Below are 27542 nucleotides of genomic sequence, written 5' to 3'. Positions count from 1 at the left end.
TGTTGCAATGCAAATGTAATCGACTGCATGCCATTATAGATATACTGTGTGCACATTGCAATATACTGCATGCATATATATGCAGCTTCCAAATCTAACATGCTGCCTGCAAAGGTCATTTACCACGTGCCAAGATACATAGATAGATATATAGATAGATATAGATAGATATACTGCATGCAAATATAATATACAGTATGCATATGTAATAGATTGCATATATACCTACACATATACACACGTATACTGTGTTTATACTGACAGGTTTCAGAGTAGCAGCCGTGTTAGTCTGTATTCACAAAAAGAAAAGGAGTACTTGTGGCACCTTAGAGACTAACAAATTTATTTGAGCATAAGCTTTCGTGAGCTACAGCTCACTTCATCGGATGCATCTCACGAAAGCTTATGCTCAAATAAATTTGTTAGTCTCTAAGGTGCCACAAGTACTCCTTTTCTTTTTGTGTTTATACTGCAATATACTGCATGCTTATATATATACAGCATGCAGATCTAGTATACTATGTGCTTATTTAATATAGAGCCGGGGTTCTCAAACATGGGGTCGGGACCCCTCAGGGAGTCATGAGGTTATTAGATGGGGGGTTGCGAGCTGTCCGCCCTCACCCTAAACCTCACTTCACCTCCAGCATTTATAATACTGTTAAATATAAAAAAGTGTTTTTAATTTATAAGGGTTGGGGGGGTCGCATTCAGAGGCTTGCTGTGTGAAAGGGGTCACCAATACAAAAGTTTGAGAACCACTGATATAGTGCATCAAAATATAATGTACTGTTTGGATAGTTAATATCTTGTGTGCATATGCAATATATTGCATACAGATATATACATTGTGTACATATTTTGAGTGCCTGTTAAATATACTGCATGCATATGTAACATGCTGCATGCAAACACAGTACATGCATGTGTAGTATGCATCATGCGCATATATATGCTGCAGGTAAATGTAATATACCTCACACAGCTACGTATTTACTGCGTGCAAATATTCATATACTACATACACAGGTAGTTTACTGTATGCACAGGTAATTTTCTGCATGCAGATGTAATATACTTTGCGCTTATTTAATATACTGCATGTAGTATATTATATATATTTACTGCATGCAATTATAATATATATTACATGCATATTTAATATGCAGGGTGTCTGTTTAATGTAGTGTGTGCAAGTGTAATATGAGGCATACAAATATAATACACTGCACGCACATTTACTAAACTCTGCATATGATCCCCATGTGTGTCAGTGCCTGGAGCTAGCTATCTACGCTGGCATTTCCACTGAGCTCCCTCGCTATCACCTCAGCTCCAGGGAGCTGGCTGAGAAGGAGTCTAAGCTGTATAATTGCTTGCATGCTTTGGCACACGCCAGACAAATTACTCTCCCTTGAGATCAATACGCCATAAAAATACACAAAAAGCAAGTATATAGACAATCTTCCCCTACAACGATTCTTTCTAAACATGTGGTTTGTGTTCAGTGCCTTGCTGCATAATAGAGGCAATGTACTTTGCTTGTTAGAGCAGGTGGGGGTGGGGCTGGGAGCCAGGACTCCTGGGTTCTATCCTCAGCTCTGGGATGGAAATGCGGGTGTAGTGGTCAGAGTGGGGCGGACTGGGAGTCAGGACATCTAGGGTCTGTTCCTAGTGCCAGGGAGAGAATAGGCTTCAGTGGTTAGAACAAGGAGTACACTGGGAATCAGAGCCTCCTGGTCTCTATTCTTAGCTCTGCCATTGTGACCTGCTGGGTGACCCTGGGCAAGTCCCTTCCCCTCTCTATGCCTTGGTTCCCCCTCCCTCCCATGCATATTTCCACTGGGAGCTCCTTGGCGCAGTCTTTCACTGTCTGTGCAGCACCCGGTGCGCAGAGGCCCCAACCGGTTGGGGTCTGTAGAATCTACCATAATACTCCTAATAACAAGCAATGAGGATGTCAGAGCACTTTTTGATTTGTGTGACATGCTGGCAGCCTGTCTGATTTCTCCTATCACAGGCCTTGCTGTCACTCCGGCGGGTGCAGTATAAAATATTTATCATATGAACATGCAACGCTATATTAAAGCCTGTGCCGAATCTCAAGGTCCTTTGCTGAAACAACACATCATCCACTGCAGCTCTTCCTTTGACTCGCACTGTCCCAACAGGGCTCTCAGTTCTCTCCAAACCTCTTGTCTGTTGCAGACTGCCGCAGAACCTCGAAGCTGCGCATGTTGCTTTTGGCTGGGCTTAGCCGATGTCACCTCTGGTATCCTTGATGGCCCAAGATCTGACACCGGAAACCTTGTATTTATCCAAATGAAAGGCCCTTTTGCCCTCTGGCAAGGAGGAGATGTTGCCAAGAGTCTGTTTTTAGAGCTAGAAGTGGTAGGAGCGGAAGCTGGGAAGATTTTCTGCTAGTTGTCCCAAGATTAGATCATACTCCAGTCCCCACTGCTCCTGTGCTATCCACTAGACCTCCTGCTTCTCTCTCACTGACACAACTTGCCATATTGCCAGAAACAGTGCCACCTGCTGTCTCCTACTGTAATAATTGTAATTGTCTCCTTGGATCACTATAATTATCCTCAGGACAGGTTCATAGCCCAGTTTATAACTTCAAAGTATTTACCATTGCAAACCCCTGGCCAGCTGGTCAGACCTGAGACTCCCAAGAAACTCTGGGCTGTTTGCTAAGTCGACTTTCAGGCTGGGCTTACAGCACCCAGCTGGGACTCTGGAGATCTGGGGTCAATTCCTGGCTCCCGTGCATGACCTTCCTTGCTCTGTGCCTTGGTTTCCTCAGCTGTAAAATGGGAATCACATTTCCTTTCACCTCAGGGGGCAATGTGAGGTTATATCAAGAGGTCTGATTTAGAGGTGAGGCCACTAGAGTGGGAGTCAGGACTTCTGGGTTCTAATTCCTTGTTCTGCCTCTGACCTGGGGTAAGTCTCTTCTCTCTTCTATGGTTCAATTTCCCCTCCAGCGCTTTGTCTGTTTAGACTTTGAGGTCTTTGGGGCAGGGACTGTCTCTTCTTGTGTATCTGTGCATCACCCGGAGCAGCAGGGTCTCCCCGATCTCAAGCGGGAATATGTGCAGCACACAAAACAATTGGGGCCCTGATCCAGCACAGTGGGCCTCCGTCCCATCTCAATTACTCGTTACTGTAAGACAAATAAATCCATTTGTGGTTGCAAGGTTCCCATACTATAGCGACAGGTGCAGATAAAAAACATGCTAGATGGCAGTGGATTTACCCTGTAAAGAGCTCTTGAATCCTGCTGTCAGTGCTCAAACAACCCACCTCTCAGACTTCTTTAACAGGAGATCTAGTTTATATTTATTTTGGTAATATGTAGCTAGATTTATAGCCACACTGGGGCCAGTGTGCAGGCTTCTTTTACGACGCACTTAGCTCTTCACACTGAGATATTTGCATCTCAATCCTGTATCCTGTAACCTTTAATGAACATAAAAAACTCCAACCTTTCCCAATTAATCACTGCATTAAAAGGCCCAAACAGCAATCTAAGGACTGTTGGGCCTGCATAAAATAAATAAATCCGGCTCAGAACCAATTTGTCAAGGGGAGAAGAGGCTAAATAGCCTTGTCAGGGAACCATTGATAAGGGATGAGAGCAGGGCCCAGGGAGAAGATATGGCATTCATGCACAATGGACTTCTCCATTAAATAAAAGCCTCTTTGTGCCATTTAAGCACACCCTGCTCTAACCATTGCATACCACTCCCCTCCCAGAGCTAGGCTAGAACTCAGGAGTCCTGACTCCCAGGCCTCTGAGCACTAGACCCCGCTGCCCCTGAGGTGAGGATAGAACCCAGGCAACCTGCATCCCAGCTCCCCCCAACCAGCAGACTTGACTCCCCTTCCAAAGCTGGGGAAAGAACTTAGCTTCCAGCTCCTCTAAAACACTAGACCCCACTTCCTACCCAGAGCCAGGTACAGAACCCAGGAGTCCTGGCTCCCATTTCAAAGTTCTAGCCATCAGACCCCAGAGCTGGGTACAGAACCCAGGAGTCCTGGCTCCCACTTCAAAGTTCTAGCCACCAGACCTCATTGCTCCTGTGAAGGCCTTCCCCATCCTGTTCTCTCTTCAGGGGGGCCTGGCTAGAGGCGGGGGATGTGGCACGCTGGCACTAAGTCATTTTAATTCCAGCTCTACCAGGTCACCTTGGGCTAGTCACTTAACCTCTGTGTTCTGCTGGGGGACCCTCTCAGCTATTCCCAGCCTCCCTAGGGGGCTGTGAGCCTTAATTGCAGCTGTAAAGCACTTTGAGATAGGCTGCTGAATTATCCAGTGTTGGCAGCCATCTCCTGCCACCTCTTCCTGCAACAGCTGTAATTTTATAAATGGCCCCCACATTCCACCTCAGAGGTGGATGCAGTTCAGCATTGGGTGAGGGATCCCTGTATAAACAACCCCACTGCCCCACCTCAGAGGCAGCAGCATCTCAGCACTGGGTGAGGGATTCATAGATTCCAAGGCCCAAAGGGCCCATTGTGATCACATAGTCCGACCTCCTATATAACACAGGTCATAGAACTTCCCCAAAATAATAAGAGGTTCCTATATAATCAGCATCCCTACCCCTCCACCTGAGAGGTGGCTCAGTGCCAGAAGAGAGATCCCTGTATAAACAGCTCTCATGCCCTACCCCAGAGGCATCTGCATCTCAGCCCACTATGTCCCTCACCTAGATCAGCCCAAAAGACCCATATAGCTTGGTATCTGCCCCCCTTTCCCTCCCACTTCCTGCACTGGACACATTATAGGCATGTACATTGTGTGATTGTGGGGCAGTATTAACCTGTGTCTGCTCCGTGCTCCCATAGATGGCCCCATCTCAGCTACAGCGGCCAGGCAGCTTTGTTGTTGGCATTGTGCAAGGCAGTCGCTGTCTTTGGGAGATAATCCTATTTGATGGGCATTTATTCATGACAGGACAATGGACCTGGTTCCCTCCATGGAGCTAAGATTTCTCTAGCACCTTTCAGCCAGAGCCCCCTGCCCAAATCAGACCAATCCGTCTTTCCCCAGCACAGCTGGAAATCCATCACAGACAGCTAGCTGGTAGGACTGGGATTAAGGTCTCCTGGGTTCTATCCTACCTCTGGGAGGAGAGTGAGTTCTAGTGGTTAGACCAGGGGGAGCTGGGAGTAAAGACTCCTGTGCTCTCTTCTCAGCTCTCCTATTGACGTTGGACATATCCTGTAGCCTTTCTTTGCCTCAGTTTCCCCACCTGGTCAACGGCTATAGTTTCCCTTATGTGTGGAGGGGGATCAGTGCAATGTGATTCAGGGGCCCATATAGCCTGGCATCCTGTCTCCAACAGTAGCTAGCATCAGCTTTGTTAGGGGAAGTGCAAGACCCCCCTAATGAGGAGCGATAGAATAACTGCCCTCTAGGGGAAATTTCCTACAAAATTTCTTCTATAAAGAGCTACCCCACCCCAGAGGTGGTCACATCTCAGTGCCAGGTCCTTGTATAAACAGCCCCTGTGCTCCACCCCAGAAGTGGCTGCAGCTGAGTACTGGGCAAGGGAATCCCTGCCCCACCTCAGAAGTGGCTGAGTCTTACACTGAGGGTAAGTCTACACTGCAGTTAAAACCCCCCAGCTAGCCCATGCCAGCCGACTCGGGCTTGGGCTAAAGGGCTCTTTAGTTCCAGTGTAGACGTTTGGGCTTAGGCAGTAGCCGGGACTCTCCCACTTCACAGAGCCTGAATGTCTGCAGTGCAATTAAACAGCCCCTTAGCCTGAGCCCTGTGAGCCTGAGTAGCTGGCCGGGCCAGTCATGGGTATCGAACTGTAGTGTAGACATACCCATAGAGTCTCCTGTGCCTACTAGCACAACCCATTTCCCCACTGCTGTCTGTCCAGACCAAGGTGTTTGACTCCATTGTAAGTCGTCTTCATGAAGGCAGCATACTTTTCTATCATCCTGCCCCTGGTCAGTCCTTGTCCTCCACTCCTTCTCATTCCTACAGCTGGAATCCAATCGAAGATGTACCTTGTGCTTCTGCCACAGGGCTGCCTGGGTCCGCGGCCAAACCACCATAGCCAACTCTGTCCAATTACTGAGTCCCCACTCTCTGACTTTGTGACCGAGCACCTCCACATCGGTTACACGATCTCACCAATCAGTTCCCAATATTCTTCTCAAACCAAGCTGGTGAAATGCATTCAGCTTCCTAACATGCACTTTCACCATTTGTCATGGTTCCAAGCCATACGGTAATGTTGGGAGGACAATAGTGTTGTACAGTCTAATTTGAGTGTGCATATCAGTGCCGGATGAGGGATCCTTGTGTAAACAACCCACATGTCGCACCCCAGAGACAGCTGCATCTCAGTGCCTGGCAAAGGCTCCCTGTATAAACAGTCAATGTGCCCCACCCCAGAGGTGGCTGCATCTCAGTGCTGGGTGAGAGACCCCTGTATAAGCAGTTGCCTTAAGCTTTGGAGCAAAAGGGGGCTAAACCAAACCCAAAGCTCCTGATGGGTCTTTAAACTCCTACTAGTTTCACTCCGGATAGTCCCCTTGTGGAATCCTGCTCAGCTTTTCATCTCAACTGTGTCTTGTGGCAGGGAGTTCCCCACACTGCACACTTCTGAATTTGCCACCTTTTGCTGGTTGCCCCTTGTTCTTACATCATGTGACTCGGGGAAGAGCAGCAGGGTCTAGTGGGAGCATGTACTCCAGGCTAAGCGTGGGCTGCGTAAGAAGCGTTTCCCGTAGGTCACTTTGGAATGTGCTGCCTTCCTGCTTCGCTTGCTGTCCCTGTTACTAATGAGAATTGCTACTAGCGGGTCGCACACTTCATAGATTCTGTCAGTCGAGTGCCCTGCCCTCACCAGGGGGCCCCTGGCATCCCTCCATTCCCCACACTGCTCCCTGGGTGCCACCTGCCCAGCCCCCTCTATTTCAAGCGTTCCCTGCAACTTCCTCCAATCTGTCACCTGCCAGGGACTCTGTATGTCCCCCATTCCTCTCATTTCCCACCTTCTCCCCATGGGAGGGGCCCTGTGTGGGCTCCCATCCCTCAATTCCAAGGTCCCCCTTCTCCTCCCCTATGGCTAGGGTCTGTCTCCCCTCCCCCCATTCTCCCATTCCAGGGTCCCATATTTTCGCCCATGGTAGGACCTTGGAATGGCCCCGCATTCTCGCTTTCCCTCCCACGCCAGGACTCTGTGTGCCCGCAGTCCTCCTTCCCCCATGGCAGGGCCCCCCCAATCTGCGCCCCAGGCCAGGGGCTGTGTGGTCTTCCCCTCCCCACCATTATTATGCCTCTGGATGTCACCATGTTACACTCTGTTGGGAGGGTGGGCAGAGATGAGATGGGGGATTGTTCTGCTGGGAAGCATGAATTGGTGCCAGCAACTTGCTGTTTGATCCACAGACAACAGCAGAGATGCTTGAAGCTGGCTGTAACAGGGTGGCCTGCCCCTTTAAGGGTGAGCCAGCCTGGCCCCCCTAGACCTGTGCAGAGGGCTGGGCTGAAGCTGGGAGGAGCCCAGCACTGGGGGGCTGGCTGGGGAGGAAAGCAGATGGGCTGCTTCTCTCTGGGGTAAGGCGCCTGGGGGAGAGCCAAGAGCTGGCTGAGGCTGCTGCAGTAGTAGGTGGTTAGAGCTGGCCCCCGTTGTTGGGCTGTTTGGAGCCCAGGTGGCTAGACAGCAGGACAGACTATTGCTGCTAGGCCTGTCCTGAAAGGAGGAAGGCTGGAGGCTCTCTTGTCTTAGACTGGCTGCAGGGACTTGGTGACTTGGGAAGGGGCTGAACTCCCCAGAGCAGCTCGGCTGCTGGGCTAGGTTACCTCTGCGGGGGAAGTAGGCTGAAGAGTATGATGGGGAAGCTGAGGTGGAAGTGCTGGGCTCTGGGGCCAGGGGAGCTCTGAGACAGTCAGGCTTGTACCCTGGGGCTGTGCTGAAGGGCTGTCAGGGCCTTCACGTGTCCCCCATACCCCAGAATCCAGAGGGTGTTGGCCACTGTTCCTAGGGCCTTCTCTAAAGGATGGGAATGGCTCAGAGGCAGTGTTCAAGTTATGGAGTGACAGACCGAGACATCCTGTCAAGTTCTGTGTAAGCTCAACCAATTACTTCTTATCTGTATTGCGCCTCACAGAGCCACGGTGCTAGGTGCTGTACAGACCCAGCACAGAAAGACGGTTTGGGCTAAGTATAAGACAAGAAGCACCAGGTGGGGGAGCACGATTAGACAGTGCTGATCAGCCCAGTGGACTGTGGTCCAGAGGCGCTAGAACTTGGGGAGCAGGGTGTGTGGCAGCACCCCCTGGTTTGAAATGGTTTCCAGCCAGGGTTACAGTTTGATTCAATGGCTCTCAGCTCCCCCACTAGACACATTGTTCCAGCGTCCCTGCCATGGTCTCCCTCATTCTAGCGTTTTGAGGCACGGTGAATAGCAGTGGGATCTTGTAGTGATGAGTTCCCCAAGCCTGTTTGGTGGTGTGTCCTTCCACTGGAAGATGATAATAGCTGCCATCCAGGAGGCCTTTGATTTATAGACCTGGCTACAGCTGATAAGTGTGCTAAGCGCCTTTCAGGCTAAATAGAAGGAAAAGCAATTAATCTCCTTTTTGAAGTGAGAGAGCTGGAGAAGTCTAAGGCAGTGCTCCATGTGGCAAGGTTGATCAGAAGCTAAATTGTGTAGTCTAAGGTGTTTCCTGATTGCCGGTTCTGGGGCTGGGGGGTTGAATGGTTGCAGCTGTGTGCATCTGGATGGGAGAGCCAAATAGTGAACAAGGTAGTCACAAGAGTGACCCTAAGTGAGAGACAGGGCTTCTTGTGCACAGGACTGTCTGGAGACTTGTGGGGGAATTTCAGACCAAGGCAACTGCCAGCTCTTTGTTCCTCCTGTGTTCAAGGAACAAAACTTTCTCTGTATGCTTAGTAAATGAACAGGATGGCACCAAAGAAATAGCCGACTGGGATCATCTATTTCTTCTCCAAATGGGAATAATCTGACAAGGCCCTGGCTACCAGCAATCAGCCTGGGATGAAGGGGTACCAGCATTAAGCATTCCCTATTGATTGTTCCTGAATTTGCCACCTTCCTGGCACATTCCTTGTCCCCTCATTTCTATATTTGGAAGCAGTGGGATCCAGTGGTCTTGAATTCCCCAGGCTAATGTGATGAAGAAATAGATCCATTTGAAATTTAAAAAAAACCCTTTTGAGAACTGAAGCTGGATCTTACTGAGATGCCTCAGGCTTTGCCTGAAGGAAGGATGGGCACTGGGTCCAGAGGCTGGGAATGGCAGCTGCCCTGTGCCAGGCGAAGTGGGAATTATTAATAAACTATAGTAGCAGCAATTCACACCATCTGTTTGTGTGACTGGAGGAGCAGGGTAGAATGGTTGATTAATTGCTGTGATTGGCATTCTGCCAGTCCCGCTCAATCGACAGTCCTGTGCTGTCCCAGCCCTGGGCTCCACCCCCATGAACTCTGCTAATGCCCCTCAATCCTGACCTGCAGCCCCCACATTGGGATTGAGGGGCATTGGCAGAGCTGGGTGTGGAGCCTGAGGCTGGGATAGCAGGGGGCTGTGGGTCAGGGTTGAGGGGCACTGGCAGAGCTGGGATGGGGGTAGGCCAGAGTTGGAGTTTGTAGTGCAATGGGGGGGCATTGTCCCATAGCATTCTATGGATACCATATCCACGGCTGACCCCTCCCCTGCAGTCACCAATTACCCCGAGGGGCTGTTAATTAGGGGCTAGGGTCACTCTCCAGATTCCCTTGAGAATGGAGCGCCCCCTGCGTGCTGAGAGTCTGAGCTGCTTAAATCAGAGCTCGCCTGCCTCCAGCTCCAAAGAGACCAGACTCCCACGCTCCACACGCCATGGCTCAAAGCCTGGCATCAGTTTCCCAGCTGCTCTGTCTGTCTGTACAGCTGGGGTGGTAACCCCAGCAACAGTGCTGTCAGTCACCCTGTATTTGGCATGGGGGTGGGGGGAACAGCATTGAATCCATTGTCTGTGAAAATGAGGGACGTGATTGGACAGGGGCAGGCAAAGCTCCATCATGGAGCTGCCATTGCCATACAAACTCTAGCCCTGGTCACGCCCCCCAGCTCTGCTGATGCCCCTCAGTCCCAACCCACAGCCCCCTGCTATGCCAGCCCTAGGCTCCCCTACAACTCTGCTGGTGCCCCTCAATCCCGACTTGCAGTCCCTTGGGGTTCCAGCCTGCTGGGATAACCCACTCTGACTCAGCAGACGCAGTGTATATAGTATAGTAGATGTGGCCTTGGGCTAGGTCTTGGGACTTGTGGGTCCTGTATAGAGCCCTGCCACTGAACTTGGGCAAGTCCCTTTGTCACTCTCTGCCTCAGTTTCCCCTCCCATTCCTTGTTTAGATTGTGAGCTCTTTGGGCCAGGGACTGTCTCTCACTGTAAGTCTGTGGAGCACCAGGCACAACGAGGCTGTGATTGGTTGGGGGTTTCTGGGAACAACTCTAACACTAATAATGAAGATAGTGCTTGTGTGAGCAAAAGCATTTAATATTTCTGCCTGAGTTCAGGGCATCTAACACGTTCAGATTAGAAATAAGGCACCAGTTTTTAGCAGTGCAGGAGATTAAACACTGGAGCAAACTCCCAAGGGAAGCGGTGGATTCTCCAGATTGGCTGCCTTGCTGGGAGGTGCTTTGGCAACCCAAGTGACTGGGCTCAGTACAGGGGGAACTGAGTGACAGTCTGCCTGTGCTACACAGGAGGGCAGCCTAGATTCTCATGGTCCCCTCTGGCCTTAAACTCTGGGAGTTTCTGGCTCTGTTTTAAAATTGCCCCTTTATTAAAGCCATGTGTCTCAGTCCCAGCCTGTGGTTAGAGCTGGGAGACTGGGCGCCTTTGTTCTAGCCCTGACTCTCGGAGGACAGGAGGTCTAGTGGGTTAGAGCAGGAAACATGACTCCCAGCTCCATGCGCTAACCCCTTAATCACAGAGCTGGGAAGAGAACCCAGGAGTCCTGTCTCCCGCCCCCGCTCCCACTCTGCTCTATTCACTAGACCCCACTCAGAATCTCTCTATTTATGTGAAGGCAAGATCTGAACTGCTACAGGCAGGTGTATTTAGAACAGCTGAATTTATAACCCAGCTTTGAGTCCATGGATCACAAAATATCGATCACCCCGTAACGTGTGCATGTTGCTGGGGCCGGTGTCTGTTAGAGCCCTCGTCAAGCGTATGTCCTATTGACTAAGCATTGAAGGCTCACTTGTCACTTTGATGGTGCTGTAAAAATCTCATTCCTTATCATTATGATTCTGTGTTATTGGTCAGACACCAGGACCCTGCCATGCTGGAGGCTGCCAGACCTTAGCTGAGATCTGGGCCCTGCTCAGACACACGGTGAGAGATAGATCCTGCCCCCAAGGCTCACTGTCTGAATAGACAAAGGGCGGGAGGGGAAACAGAGTCCAAGGTCAGTGGCAGAGCCAGAAGTGGAACCCAGGAGTCCTGACTTCCAGTCCAGTGTTGTTGAACTAGGGCTAATCTTCTAAAGTGAGACATCTGCTCTGTCCCTTGGTCAGATGTTCAATGGTTAATTCCCCTCCCTGTTAAATATCTGCACCTGATTTCCAGCCTGTTTGTCCAGCTCCAAACCAATCCCATCTCCTAATCGTCATAAGAGGGTATTTTGGTCCTGGTCTTTGCTCTCCAAAACCTGCTCCCCATGGATTAGAGAACTCTTCGAGGCAGAATGAGATTCCGTGGCTGGGAAGTGAAGCTGGACCAGTTCAGGTTAGAAGTGAGGCCAGGTGATTTTAAGTAGAAAGTGGATTCACCATTAGAACAGCTGAGCTCCGGGATGGGGTGGATTCTCTGTTATGTGGAGCCTTTAAATCAAGACTGGATGCATTTCTCTGAAGCATTGGGGATTAGCCACAGCTGGAGATAGGTCTCCTGTGCTGAGGTGGTTCAGCTAGTCCTCTCTAGCTGCCTGGCTGGTGGATCTTGCCCAGATGCTCAGGGTCTAGCTGATCACCAGCTTGAGAGCTGGGAAAGAATTTTCCCCTGGTCAGGTTAGCAGGGACCTTGGGGTATTTTCACCTCCCTCTGCATCATGGGGTGCAGGTCACCTGCTGGGATCAGCTGGATGTGGCTCATTGCCTCGATTCCCTGCCAGAACAGGGGCCTCAGGTATTGGAGGACCCTCAGCTCCCCTGTTCTCTGCCTGGCGCACACAACAGGCAGGGCTCCTGAGGATTGAAATGCTTTGGTCTAACTAAAGTCTTTCTGCTCAATTCAGAGGGAACTGGCTGAGATAGAATTGCCTGTGCTATACAGGATGTCAGATTGGATGATCTATTGGTCCTTTGTGGCCTAAAACTCATTGAAACCCAAAAGCTGAGCTCTAGCTCACCCGCCAGATCTCCTCTGGAGGCAGGAGTGACTGGGTTAGATTCTCCACCATGTCAAATTGGGTGAACAGGATGGTCCCGTTCTGTTTTGGACTCCAGAAGGAGCTGAGCCCATCAGAACTGACACTCTTTGTCAGCTGTTAAGGGTAGGGTTGATCTCTTTGTTCTGTTTGTACAGTGCCTAGCACCAGGGCATCATGGTAATCCAGATAACACTCCTCTCATCAATCAAACTTTGATAGAATTTACCATGCCAGGCTGGAGCTTAGGTTATAGGCAGAGCCCTAACAGTGGGGAGAGTGTATTTTGTAGGTGGAGCTCAGCAGAATATTGGGAGCCCTCCTTAATTCTAATGCAAAGAACAATGAAAAGATTATTAAAATCTACTCGCTATCCTGAGAAGTAGCTGGCCTAAGCACTTGCCTTGATAGAGCTGGGTGAAATTCTTCATGTGAAATGCTTGTCAGCAAACAATGCTGAAACACTGAACACTGAAACGTTTCATGAATTTCTGTCGATTTCTTTTTTCAGAATTGTTAATTTCAGGAAAGAAATCCCCTAAATTAAAAAAAATGTTGAAAAGGCCAATTTTGGGGAGGGCAGGAGGAATTCTTTACATTCAGAACAGATTTTTTGTTTCAAATTTTCCTTTAATTTGACTTTAACATTTTCAAAAAGTTCAATCGAAATAAAAAAGCGGGATGGGGAGGAGAGGAAATGATTTTGGTTGAATAGAAAACATTCTGTTTTGACAAAATTGAAGTGAAAGGTTTAGTTCAACCCCAAACAAATTTCTTCAGTCTTGATTTATCAGACAATCAGTTTGGAATGAATTTTTATTTTGTTATTTCAAACTAGCCAATGCACTGGAAAATCTCTGTGTGTGTTTTTGTTTGTTTGTTTTTTTACCCAATTTGCCAAGCTAGAGAGGATCGTGGACTTGAGGATGCCTTGATGTTAGCTGCTCTGTTTCTTTGGTGTACTCTTTGTTGTGTTATCTGTCCTGAGGCTACAATGTCGCTGGTAGATCTTGTTCTTAGGAATGATTGTTCCTTCAGTTTTCCTTTGTCCCTCTTTGGGATCTTGCAGCCACCCCAAATTTCTCCCTCAGTGGTCATTGAGCTAAACTTGGCATATTTATAGAGCCCTGCAAATCTGCGGATATCCGCTCACGGATCTCTGCTTTATATCTGCGAATCATTTTTGCAGATTGGCTGTGGATACAAATTTTGTATCTGTGCAGGACTCTACATATTTAATGTTTTAAGGTTGAATATTAGCCCCACCTTCAGTTGTGAGTTTCTAAAGGCTCAAAATCAAGAGGCAAATAAACCCTCCAAATTTGTGGTGTGTGTGGTTTTTTTTTTTTTTTTAAAGATCTCTTGATAATTAAACCAAATGTGATTCCCTCGCCCCGTCCCACTCCCTGGGGGTGGGAGGCCCAACTCATGACTTTGAATGCTTGAACTTGGCTCTATGGGACTATGTAAAAACAGCTCCCTGTCTTCTGAGCACTCCCACTGAGGCGTGTTCAGAATTGGACTGGCTGGGGCCTGCAAACTGGATTTGGGCCTGGCTTGTGCATCACACAAGCACAATCACTGGCTAAAATCCCAGCTTTGTGGCCCTGGTTCAGCAAAGCACCTCAAGGGCAGCTTTCAAAGGCCTAAATGGGAATTACTTGGCCAAATCCTATTGAAAGTCAATAGGTTTTAGGCTCCTAATGGCCTTTTAAAAACAATCCCATATGATCTTGTAGTTAAGTACCTGCTTGAGTAATCCCTTTGCTGTTCAACACAGCATTTAAACACAGGTTTAACTTATCATGATTGTAGGTATTTCTGTAGCATTAGGAGGTCCTAAGATCACAGGAGAGGGGCATTGTGCTGGGCACCACACAGACCTGGAGCCCAGTCATGCTGTGCAGTGCACAGGCACACAGTGAAAGACAGTCGTTGCCCTTTAGAGCAATAAACAAAGGATGGGAGAGGAAACTGAGGCACTGAGCAGGGAGGAGACTGTCTTGCCATTCTATGCCTCAGTTTCCCCTTTTGCATAATAATGGGGGTGCCAGTCCTGGTCTGTGTTTGCCAATGACTTTGAAACTGGTGGATAGAAAATCCTGTGTGATCCCAAAGGGCAATAGAATCAAGAATCAATAGATCCCCAGCCCTGTGGGGACAGTGGGGGACACTGGAGGAGGAGAGGCTATAGTGGGTGACGTGGGACATTATGGGGGCCCCATGTGAAGTAATAGACTATGGGGATCAGGGCCCCATTTGGGGGTTATTCAGGGACACTTGGGCTCCATAGAGGAGGTTGGGTTGCTGGGAATGGTTCTGGTGGATACTGGCGCTGCTGTGGTCAGTTGATGATTAACACAAGCCCTCCTTCCCCACTCTCTTGGCAGCGTGGACCTGGTGCATGCCCAGATCCACATCGCAGAAGGGAAGAGCCTGGCAGAGTTGGGCCTGCGGCAGGACAGCATACGCATCAATGGCTGTGCCATCCAGTGCCGTGTCACCACCGAGGATCCCTCCCGCGGCTTCCAGCCCGACACCGGCCGCATCGAGGTAGGACGCCGCCCCTCTCCAGTGCAGGGGCTGACCAGGCTCAGTTTGGCGCCCTGCTGGGGAAGTGCAGAATGCGAATCTGCTCTTGGCTGGAGAACATTTTGACTTGATATTGAAAAATGAAAATTTTCAGCCCAGACCTGGACAATTTGGAAAGAAAAAATTTGGCCCCAAATGGGGAGACTTCTCGCTGAAAACTGCTGAAAATCCAGCACGTTTTCCCCAGAACTGTAACGTTTCCAGCTAGGAACTTCCAAACACTGGGAGGCATCTGGCCCCATGCCGGTCAATTTTCAGTTTTTAATGAAAAATCTACAATTCTGAGGCTGGCGGAAAGTTTCCACAGGAATTCTCTGTATATGGGAAACCTCATTTTCCTTCCTAAAAAAGCTTTGGGGGAAATATTCTCCCCGAGTGACGGATGCTGCCAGCAGCACAGGGGTGTATGTGGGAGGAGGAGAAAGTGGGGGTGCTGTATGTTAGAGGTGGAAGGGGGTATTATCTGCAGTACTGCATGTGAAACTCAGTCTGGAGACAGAGTTTAATCCACTTGCAAGCATGTTCTAAAGTCCACCTCTGTTTCTGATTCATGGAAACTAGCAATAGGATCTCGTGGTTAGAGAGAGGAGCCAGGAGTCCTGGCTCCAGTTGCCAGCTCTGGAATGGGAGTGGGAGTTATGGGTTAGAGTTGGAGGGGACCGGGAGCTGAGAGTCAGGATTCCTGGGTTCTATCCCTGGCTGTTGGAGGCTTTAGCATGTGAAGATCAACCTGCTAGTTTCCTTTTTGGCTGTTCACATTCCCTGGCATTGTGCTAGATTCTCTGGGGCGCTCGCGATAAACAGAAGCACTTGTATTCCGTCTACATGACAGGCTGCTCCATTCAAACCCCGGGCGTGGGCGTTTGGCTCTTCAGACTCCCTGTTCCCTTCCTAACGATGCGGCAGCTCTTGCCACTCAAACTAACAACTGGGGATCGCTGCAAAAGAGTCTGGCACGGATACAACCCCCCTGCCAGCTGGCAGCAGGAGAGGAGGGGCTGTGAGAGCCCCCACCGATTCCACTCTCTTTACTGGGCTGGGGAGGAGAAAGATGGGGAGCTAGGATCCTTGCCTGGGCGCATGTTTGCGTTCAGATGTGCAGGGCATGGTGGGGGTGCTGGGAATTTGTTTTGTAGAAGTATCATAGGCCCTTACCGCAGGGTTGGATGGGTAGGGCTGTGCGTGTGTTGGTGGATTTCCCTTGGGGGTGGGGCAGCAAGGGGGTAGCTTGGCTCTCTGGGTGTATGCACGCTTTGTTGATCCATACTGCACAATCACAGGGGGCTCAAAGAGTGGCAACTAGAATAATTAGAGACCTGTAAAACTCCTGCGAAGAATGATTGACTAGATGGGGTTTGTTCACTGTAAGAGAGGCGATGAATTGGAGGGGACATGTTTAAAGTCTGTATAATAATGACTGGGAGAGCAATGGGCGATCGGGAGCAATGTTCCCTTTAATTTTTGACAGGCCGTGTGCACAAAAAATTTCTTCTGTGCAAATTGTTGTGCTTCTGTGCAAATGTTTGTGCATGCGGTGTTTCGCCGTGTGCATGGGGTTTAGGATCTGTGTACTTGCGCACACGCACACAGCTTAGAGGGAACAGTGATCAGGAGCCTCTGTCCTCCTAGTCTCATAACCCAAGAACAAGGGGACAGTGAATGACGCTCATCAAAGGAAATGGCTTTATCACATAGCCTGAAATTAGTGAATGGGACTCATTGCCACATGAGATGAAGCACTTAGCATGATTGCAAGAGTGTGTGAATTCATTTCTGGGCATCTCAAGAATATTCAGTGTTACAGCAGTTAATGCGAGTAGCTAATTTTGGAGGCAAAACTCATACTGCAAGGTTTAAACCAATCTGTGACTGGTAAACAGTAAAACAAATAATTAAGTGCCCTGCAGCCAGGTTGCTCGTAGATTTTTAAGGCCAGGAGAGACCCTTGGCCATCTTGTCTGACCTCCTGAAGGACCCAGACCAGCAAATTTCACCCAGTTCCCCTTGTATTGAGCCCAGTCAGTTGTGTTGGACTAAACCATCTTCCAGAAAGGCATCCAGTCTGGATTTGGAGACACCGAGAGCTGGAGAATCCACCCCAACCCTTGACAGTTTGTTCCAGTGGTCACCCACCCACACTGTTTTCTGTGACAATTGGACTAGCCAATAAGGTGGCTGCAATGATGAAAAGGCTAATGTGTCAAAATCGCCACATCTCAGGTGAGCGGGTCAGCTTCATCAAAACTTTTGATAGAAACCTGCTGGTTTCTTCTTGGCTCCCCTGGCCCCTTGGTGGCCCGCCTAGGAGGCAGCTTGAAAGCCGTGGCCCAGCGAGCTCCCCAGCAGCATATTTTGTTTTGGAAACACCAGAACATTCTGGCTGTAGGAATGTCTTGGTGTTTCCAGAACAAACAATTGTGGAATTCCACTTCCGCAAAGTCTTGACGTTTCAGTTTTCGGCCTCATTCAGGACAAAAAGTTGATGGGAACCCCAATTTCTTTCCCAACCAGCTATACAGCGTATTCTCTCTCGTTTTATGATTGTTTGTGTTATGGTAGCACTCCAGTTGTGCAGGGTACTGTCTGGATCCAGACTGAGTTTGGGGCCCCTTTTGGGCCAGGCACTGCACAGACACACAAGAGAGTCCCTGCCCTGAAGCGGAGAGAGGAAACTGAGGTACAGAGAGGGGAAGGGACCTGCTGAAGGTCAGTGGCAGAAGTAGCAATAGAACCCAGGAGTCCTGACTCTGAGTCCAGTTCTCTGTCTGCTGCCTCCCTTCATTTTGGTCTCCAAATGAGCTGTCGCTCAAGATCCTGCTTAGCGGGAGCCCGGAATATGTCTAAACCTCCCACTTTGCTCCTGCAGTTGGATTCATCATGCGGCGAACGTGGCATTGTCTAATTCCAACCCTGCCATGCTTTCAGGGATCCCACTCTGACCAGACTCTGTCTCGTCTACTGCTTTCCAGGCCTCATTCGCCGGCCCGGTCGGCTGCTCCTCTGGACACACTGCTGCCTCCCACTTGATTCTAACTAGCTGCTCTCTGGGCCAGTGCTTTCAATTTCCTGCTTTCCCAGAGCTTTTCAGATGCAGCCACTTATTAGAACAAGGGGCCATGTATCATGGAGCCTGAGTCTTCTAGACAGAGCAGTTGCCTGGTTTATTTATAACCTATCTTAAGTGTTTACTTGGACACCTGTTATAATGTCTCAGCGCCTCACAATCTCTAAGGCACTTACCACCACTACACTGTGGGAGATAGGGAAGGGTGAATGATCCCCATTTTACAGATGGGGAAACTGAGGCACAGAGAGGCTGGATGGCTGGTGCAAAGTGTCCCAGGGGATCTGTGGCAGAGCAGAGAATTCCATAGTTTAAGGCCAGAAGGGGTCAATAGATCACCCAGTCTGATCTCTTGTCTGTCTCAGACTGTTCAATTCCCCCAGTGTTGAGTCCCAAGACAGTAGTTAAACCAAAGCATTTCAGCCATCAGGAGGCTAATCGGTTGTGAGCCCCAGGCGGGGAACAAGAGAGACCAAAGGGCCTCCAAGGCCCCTTTGCTGGCAGGGAATTGCTGAGGTGAGCCATGCCCAGCTGATCCCAGCAGAGGACCTGCGCCCCATGCTGCAGAGAGGTGAAAACCCCCAAGGTCTCTGCCAATCTGATCTGGGGGAAATTCCTTCCCAAACCCCTGTCTGATGATCAGCTGAACCCTGAGCATCTGGGCAAGACCCACCCACCAGACAGCTAGAGGGCGGATCCTGTGGACCAGCTCAGAGCCCGGCCCATCCCACCCAGTGTCCCATCTCCAGGGGTAGCTGATCTCTGATGCTTCAGAGAAAAGCAAAATCCCCTACCCCCATCCTCAAACCCACAATACATCTGGCCAGCTGTGCATGGGTGGGAAAAACTACTTGAACCAAGATCTCCCAAAACACAGGCTAGAGCTCCTAACCACTGGGCAGTCCTCACTCTCTCAACTGATTGCAGTGTATGCTGCAGTGTTTCTTCCATTGTCAGGTTCTTTGCAGATTCAGACTGTTTTCCTGCATCAGTTATACCCGGGGCACATCCCCCACCCCTCTCAGAGCGATCAGCTCAGGCTCTCTGCAGATCCAGGCAGGCTAAGCACAAAGCACCCATTCGTCCACTTGCTTGGCAGCTTGCTGGAATGAAGGCTTTCTGCAGTACCACGCTCCATGCCAGGATTCATCTCGCTTTGGAATGCCGCTGCATCTCTGCTCAGCAGCGTGAGTCACCCACCAGGATGTCGTGACTTCTGCTAATTTAACATCCCCTCCCACTTCTGCTGGGTGCAAAACAGGCCTCCATTGTCAGCATGCTGCACACAGGACTCCTGGGTTCCGTCTCTCACTCTGGGAGGGGAGCACGGTCTGGTGGGTTAGATCCAAGACAGCTGGGAGCTAGGACACCGAGGTTCTGTTCTTTGGGGTCAAATGATGTGAGGAGGGGAGATGAGAGCTGATCTGGGTGAATCTGGGATGTGATCTAGCTGTCTTAGACTCCCTGCGGCCTGGGTCAGAGTAGCAACAGGGGAGCTTATCGGCCTGTGCTGTTAAGGTTGGCTGGCTCAGCAAATTTCCCAGCTCTCTGCCTTGACCAGTGTCCTTGGCTCGGAGCGCAGCACTGCCAGCTTGGTATCTGCTAGCAGTTTCTGTTCCATCTCGCAGGCAGCCCGTTCCAGCTCCGATTGAAAAGCCCTGGGGATTAAGGAGGAGACTCATGCATCTGCAGCTGTCTCTTAATTATTAACTAGGAGTAGGAAATAATATTATAGTAAAGTCTGCAGGCCCCCACCACGAGCAGGGCCCGGTTGGGCCAGGCACCTCACAGACACAGGGAGGGACTGTACCTGCCCCCCACAGATTTTATAATCTCACGGACAAAGAGTGGGAGGGAAACACAGGTACCGAGTGGGGAGGGACTTGCCCCAGTTCACACAGCAGGTCAGTGACAGATCTGGGAACAGAAGCCAGGAGTCCTGACTCCCAGCCCCCTACTCTAGCCATGGGACCCCACTTCCCTCCCAGAGCCATAAAGGAGGAGAGTGGGGATAGGGGTTAGTGCAGGAAGTGCAGACTCAGGTAGTGAGTGTGATTAGTCTCTGGACCCTGTCCCAGCCCCTGCCACCCCCACTTTGTTCTCAGCCCTCCCTACTCTACCTCCCACCCCTCGCAGCACTCACTCGTGACCCCCTGGTTCCTGCAGGCTGGGTGATTTTGCTCAGAGGGGGATGGCTGAGCCCTGGCCGCTGACCTAAGTGAAATTGTGCTGGGCAGATCTCTGATCCTGGAGCCCCAGCTGCTCTCTGAGGAGGTCTCTGCTGCTCCACACATCAGAGCCCTGGAGGGCCGGACAATAGTGCAGCCTTCCCAGATGTGGCCACAGCTGGCTCAGCAGAATCACAGATTCTTGGTGTGGGAGGCAGCATGGCTCAGTGGATGGGAGCTGGGCCGGGAGCCAGGACTCCTGGGTTCTCTTCTCACCTGTTGAGCAGGGAGTGGGGTTAGAGCAGGGCCGAGCTGGGATTCAGGCCTCCTGGCTCCTTCTTTGCTGTGTGCCCATAGAATCACAAAGCAGAATAACTGTGAGCTCCCTTTGACTGCAGGGGCACTTGGGGAGTTGAGTCATCAATCATGTCTGCTTTACTGAGCCAAAATTCTGCCCAGCTTCCCCTTCGCCTCAGTGCTTCACTGCTGCCTTTCTGCACAGAGCCAAAGGAGGGCAAGGTGGCTGGGCTGCCGCTCAGTGCCTGCGAGCAGGAGGAAGGAGTGGGTAATTGACACGGCACAGAGTACCACTCCACTCTGTGGTAGAAGAGTGTGGGCTGTGGGTTGGCCAGGTTGATTCAGCCCATATACAGTTTAAGCTGGGATGGAGAGCACTTTTTAAGTGCGGTGCAGGTTGGGGAGGTCTGCCAGGATTCTTTCTGGCAGCTCAAATGGCAGAGACTCCTGTCAGGGCTTTGGTCTCTTCTGTAACCCTAAAAAAACTGGAAGGAGCAACTGTGCACTTATAAAATCACAGACATGTGGGGCTGGAAGGGGCCTGGAGAGGTTATCTAGTCCAGGCCCTTGCACTGAGCCAGAACCAAGTAAACCTAGACCATCCCTGTTGGGTTTGTCCAACCTTTTCTTAAAAACCTGCAATGACTGGGAGGCCAACCTCCCTGAGAAGCCAATTCCAGAGCTTAGCTGCCCTTTGAGTCTGAAAGGTCTTCTTCATTGTGACGTTGCATTCCATATGTTTTTATGGAAATATGCTTATGAGTATGAATATGATGTAACTGGAATATGCTTTAGGCAAAAGGTCTCTTGTAAGGTATCATTACAAAGCTTATAATTAAGTGTGTTCATCCTTTTTATAAAAAAAGAAAAGGAGTACTTGTGGCACCTTAGAGACTAACAAATTTATTAGAGCATAAGCTTTCGTGAGCTACAGCTCACTTCATCGGATGCAACCGATGCATCCGATGAAGTGAGCTGTAGCTCACGAAAGCTTATGCTCTAATAAATTTGTTAGTCTCTAAGGTGCCACAAGTACTCCTTTTCTTTTTGCGAATACAGACTAACACGGCTGCTACTCTGAAACCTGTCATCCTTTTTATATGCATGTATCATTCTTGTATCTGAAGCTAGAAAGACGAAGTATAACTCTGAGGTCCTATTGTAATTATGCAAAGTGTGGGCCACTAATGGTGGTTTCGAAACTTGATGGCTCCCGTTGACTAGGACAATTGGTTGTAAATGGCTCTGTTTACTCACAAACTATCAGGGATTAGTAGCCTTGTTAGTCTATATCCACAAAAAGAAAAGGAGGACTTGTGGCACCTTAGAGACTAACAAATTTATTTGAGCATAAGTTTTCGTGAGCTACAGCTCACTTCATCGGATGCTTATGCTCACAAAAGCTTATGCTCAAATCAATTTGTTCGTCTCTAAGGTGCCACAAGTCCTCCTGTTCTTCCTGGGTGTGTGTGTGGGTTAGCAGCCTCCCCCCCCCGCCCCCGTCACTCACTCAGCTGTCTTTTCTCAGGGCAAAACAGGGCCATTTTTTTTCTTTTCCTCACAGGTCAGGTTTTCTAAACCTTTTCTCGTTTTTGTTGCTCTCCTCTGGATTCTCCGGTTTGTCCACATCTTTCCTGAAGTGTGGCACCCAGAACTGGACACAGCACTGCAGCTGAGACCTCCCCAGTGCCGAGCAGAGCCGGGCAGTTACGGTTACATACGACACTCCTGCTAATACACCCCAGAATATTAGTCTTTTTTGCAACTGCATCACATTGTTGACTCATATTCAATTTGTGACCCGGTATAATCTCTGGATCCTTCTCAGCAGCATTACTGCCTAGTCAGTTATATCCCATTTTGTAGTTGGGCATTTGATTTTTTCCTTCCTAAGTGCAGTGCTTTGCATTTGTCTATATTGAATTTCATCTTGTTAATTTCAGACCAGGTCTCTAATTTGTCAAAGTTGTTTCGAATTCTAAGCCTGTCCTCCAAAGCACTTGCAGCCTCTCACAGCTCCATTATCCAAGTCCTTGCTGAAAATATTGAACAGAACCAGGACTGACCCCTATGGTATCCCACTAGATATGCCCTCCCAGTTGGACAGCAAACCATTGATAACTATTCTTTGAGTAAGGACTTTCAACCAGTTGTGCACCCACCTTATAATAATTTCATCTAAGTTACATTTCCTTAGTTTGCTTATGAGAATGTCACTTGGGAGTGTGTCAAATGCCTTACTAAAATCAAGATATATTGCATCTACTGCTTCCACCCCATACACTAGGCCAGTAACGCTGTCAAGAAGGAAATTAGGTTGGTTTGACATGATTTGTTCTTGACAAATCTATGCTGGCTATTCCTTATAACCCCATTATTCTCTGGGTATTTACAAATTGATTGTTTAATAATCTGTTCCAGTATCTTTGCAGGCGTCAAAGTTAGGCTGACTGGTCTATTATACTCTGTCCTCTTTGTTCCCCTTTTTAAACTATGTTTGTCCTTCCCCAGTCCTCTGGGACCTCACCTGTCCTCCCCGAGTTCTTGAAGATAATTGCTTCAACTTGTTCCTTAAGTACCCTAAGATGAATTTGAACAGGCGTGCTGACTTGAATACATCTAATCTTTCTAAATATTCTTTAACCCATTCTTTCCCTGTTTTGGCTTGTGTTCCTTCTCCCTTGTTTTTAATATTACTTGGGATGAGTGTCTGCTAAGAAGAGGACCTGTACTTTCCTTCATCTTTCTCTTGTTCCTAATGTATTTAAAGAACCATTTCTTGTAGCCTTTTATGTCCTTGCTGGGTATAACTTATTTTGTGCTTTAATGTTTCTGATTTTTGTCCTTGCGTGTCTGTGCTGTTCTTTTGTGCACCTCCTTAGCAATTCTTCCACGTTTCTACTTTCTGTGGTATCCATTGTTTAATTTACATTAAAGTCGTGCCTAGCTCCAATCAAGATGCTGGGGAAGGTCTCCCTTCATGCTGGGCACTGCACAGACTAAGTGAGTTAGGCACATGATTTCCATTGTCTCTCCAGAGGAGTCAGGCACTTGCCCTGAGCACTTTTGTAAAAGCCATTAGCTGCCTATCTGCATCTTTAGACACTGCAGTACCACTGTGAATCTGGCCTGAAGGCCTGGCTCTTCTTGCATTGATTTAAATGGGAGTTAGGCCCCTCAGTGCCTTTTGAGGACTTCAAAAATGTTACCCAGTGGCTAGCTCAACTATCCATTTTGGGCAGGAGGCAGGAATGGCTAGGGGAGTTCTCCAGTCTGTGGTATGCAGAAGGTCACACTGGGATGACCAGCATGGCCTTCAGGCTATGGATGTAACCATCAGCCACGGGTCTTGCCCTGGTTCGTAGCAGACATGGTGGCTCTGCTGTGCTCTAGTTCAGGGCCAGAGGAGAAGAAGTGTGTGGGGCAGCTGGATGTTGGAGGAGGGGCCAAGAAGAGCCACCACAATGATCTGAGGGCTGGAAAAAATGCCTTAGTGTGAGAGATGCCATCTGCTCAGCTTCTTGTAAAGAAAAGCAAGGGATGACATTTCTCCCCTTCATGGGGAGAAGATCCCAGGGTTCTTCAGCCTAATGGAGAGAAGCCAAACAATAACCCTGGTCTAGAAGTTAAAGCCAGACACATTCCAAGGAGAAATCAGGCACAGCGTTTTAGCAGTGTGGGCGATTAACCCATGGTGCAAACTCCGCTGGGAAAGGGGATGGGGGGGGGGGGTTTTCTCCTCGTTGAGTCTCCAAATCCAGCCTGTCTGGAAGATGCCTTAATCAACCACAAGTGACTGGCTCAATAGAGGAGGATCTGGTTGACATTCTCTGGCCTGTGCTATCCAGGATGCCAGAGTCCCTTCTGGCCATAAATCTATGGCTCTATGGACCTGACAATCAGAATTATGCTTGGAAAGCAGTTGAGCCACTGCCAATAGATGTATTTCAGTTCACATCTGCTCCCTGAGCCTGGAGTGCAGAGCTAGCTAAAGAGCCCATGCTGGATTTGGCATCTGCTCGGGAATCCTGGCGGCTGCGGCTGTGTTATGCGTGTGATCGTTTTATTAGAGTAAACGCTGCAGACGTACTCAGTCTGCCGAGGGCTCCTCCACTCGCAGGCTGAGGCTTTCTCCTCTGAGAAGCAGGGGAGCTACCGTAGCACTTAGCACAGAGGTGAAGTGGGGCATATTGGGAAATAGAACTCTCAGTGGGTGTCTTAGAGGCAGTATGGTGCGGACTACTGGACAGGGACTTGGGAAATCTGCCCACCTCTGCTATGTAACGTTGGCACAGCCCTTCCTCTCCATGTGCCTCAGTTTCCCCATCTGTAAAATTGAGCGAAATGGCATTGATCTCCTCAGCAAAGCACTTTGGGATTTCTGGCTTTAAAGCGCTAAAGGTAAAAAGCTGGTCACTAGGAGTCCCACCAGTTTCCTCCATCCCAACCACACATTTGACTGCTGTTCAACATCCATGCCAGGGCTGTGGCACAGCACTGCTGATCGCTATCACTTGAACTCCCAAACTCACCTCTCCCTCCAGCTGGGTAACTCCATCACAATCCTACTTGCCCTGCACGAGTGAAAAGCTCAGATTTTTCTGAAGGAAATGGATTTTTCTTTCAGACTTTGCAAGGAAAGGTGTGGCGGAGGCAAGGTGTGTGTGTTGAGGGTGGGGACTGTTAACTGACACAGCACAATACCGACCGTGCCAAAGAGTGCTTTGAACGATGTCTCTAAACAGCAGAACAAACTCTTGGCTCGGGTGCCTTTTCCGATCGTTACATTTGCAGGCACTAGCCCCCTAGGCAAAGGAGTAGGATAGGAAGATGCTATGGCATTCAAGCTGCTGCTTTTGTTTGGTGGTTTGTTTCTTTTTTTTTTTCATAGAACCATAGATTTTTATTTGATTTCTTTTTAAAGCCAGACGAGACCATTCTGCATGTCCAGTCTGCCCTCCTCCTGCACGTCTTGCTCATGATCTCGGGATCCAGCTGATCACGAGATTGGGAGTCAGGAAGAAATTTCCCCGGTCAGATTGTTAGAGACATTAGAGGTTTTTCGCCTGCCTCTGCAGCATGCGGCACAGGTCGCCTGTGGGGATCACCTCATCAATTCCCTGCCATGTCAGGGGTCTCAGGAACGGCCCCTCGGGGTGCTGTTCCCTGCCTGGGGCTCACAACAGGTTAGTCTCCTGAGAACTAAGATTTTGGGCTCACTGTAAGGGAGTTTAGATCAAATGGAATGGCCTCTGCTGCACAGGAGGTTCAGATTAGATGATCTGATGGTCCCTTCTGGCCTTAAATTCTGTGAATCACACAAGCCAGAGAATTCCCTGCCCCCCGGAGAGATATTCCTGCATCCAGCACAGATATGATGGTCAAGCTAGAATTTTTAGAGAGAGGTCCAATTTCCACTGAAAAACTCCGTGATGGAAAATCCACCCTGGCCCTGGGTGAGCTGTTCAATGGTTAGTCTCCCGCCCTGCTAAAAATCGGCACCTATGTTTTGGTCTGAATTTGTCCAGCTTCTGCTCCCAGCCGTTGGGCCGGGTTCTGCCTTTGCGAGATTAAGGGGCTGTCTGCTCTCCAGAATCTCCTCCCTGCATCAGTAATGATCACAATCATGTCACCTCTTAACCTTCTCTTGGATAAACTAAATAAATGTTGTTCCCTAACTCTCAGGTGTTCCCAGCCCTTGGATTGTTCTCATGGCGATATTTCAAAGGGCATACCACAGAGCTGGGCACAGTGTCCCAGTCACCAGTGCCACATACAGAGGTGACACCATCTCCATGCTCCTGCTTGACACCCCCTACTGATCCACCCCTGCATTACCTCAGGAGCTCATGGTTAATTGGTTTTCACCAGGATCCCTGAGTCCTTTACAGAGTCCTTGTGTCCCAGGGCACAGCCTGTAAGTCTGGCTGAAGTTCCTTGTCCCTGTATGCATGACCCTGCCTCTTGAGATCTAAAGACCCAGCGAACTGGAAAATGGAATTTTTGTCCTGTGCATTTCCTTTTGTCCCAAATCGGGATGAAAAGTTGCATTTCTAAATTTAAAGCAGAACAAAAATTCCCCAATCTTTTCATTTTGGACATATCAAAAGGACCTCATTGAAACATTTTCATATAAAACATTGAATAGAGCATATATGAATATTACATGTAATAACATTAACATTTGATAAGAACACATTAATAGGTTACGTTTATATCTATTTACATTTTCCAGTATGCATTATATATAATATGTAAATATAAATGGTCAAAAGCACTATATATATATATATATATATATATATATATTTATATATATAAAAATGCAAACTATTCATGTGTTGTTAATATATTAATATGAATGAAAAATGTCATAAAAAAATAAGTCAAAATGAAAAAGCCAAAACAAAATCCTCCATTTTGATTCAACTTATTTTACAACATTTTCAAGGGAAACATTTCAATCACCGTGTCCTTGGGCCCTGCTTTGATTTAGGTGAAGAACTGATTTCAAGTGGAAACCTGCTCCTTGGAAACCTTTCTCCCACCTCGAATTAAAACATAGGACCCAGGATCCCAGAGCTAGCTGCGCTGTTGTAATACATGTCTTCCTGACGCCCTCACGCTGGGAATGTTTTGCTGTCAACGGTTTTTTAAGCTGTTTGCCAACTTGAGAAACTTAAAACCCCGAATCAGTGCAAATTTAATTTCCAGCAATTCATTTTCAAATAACAGACGAGAGGAAGGTCACGCTGCAGAGTGTGAAAATAATTTAACGTAAACAGGCAGCCAGCCCCACTTGTGCTAAAATAAACAGAGCTGTAGCACTATTGGGTTTTCTTCCCCCTTCAAGGAAGCTTAGTTGGAAAGCAGCATCTGGGTTCTAAATAAAAGAAAAGGAGTACTTGTGGCACCTTAGAGACTAACAAATTTATTTGAGCATAAGCTTTCGTGAGCTACAGCTCACTTCAGCGGATGCGTTTGGTGGAAAATACAGA

General features: G+C 48.8%; 1 protein-coding gene across 9 annotated transcripts in view; it reads left to right on the top strand.

The window, feature by feature from the left end:
• PC (pyruvate carboxylase) overlaps positions 1–27542 on the top strand; it is a 240543-nt gene that overhangs the window by 144776 nt on the left and 68225 nt on the right. For all 9 annotated transcript variants that reach the window (XM_038408867.2, XM_043519549.1, XM_038408865.2 and 6 more), the window contains one exon: positions 14814–14976. In XM_038408867.2, coding sequence (XP_038264795.1) covers positions 14814–14976 — 163 coding nt within the window. The remainder of the gene's footprint in view (positions 1–14813; positions 14977–27542) is intronic.

The sequence above is a fragment of the Dermochelys coriacea genome, chromosome 7, assembly GCF_009764565.3.
Source record: "Dermochelys coriacea isolate rDerCor1 chromosome 7, rDerCor1.pri.v4, whole genome shotgun sequence".
Classification (NCBI taxonomy): Eukaryota; Metazoa; Chordata; order Testudines; family Dermochelyidae; genus Dermochelys; species Dermochelys coriacea.
This window is presented reverse-complemented; position numbering and strand designations above follow the sequence as displayed.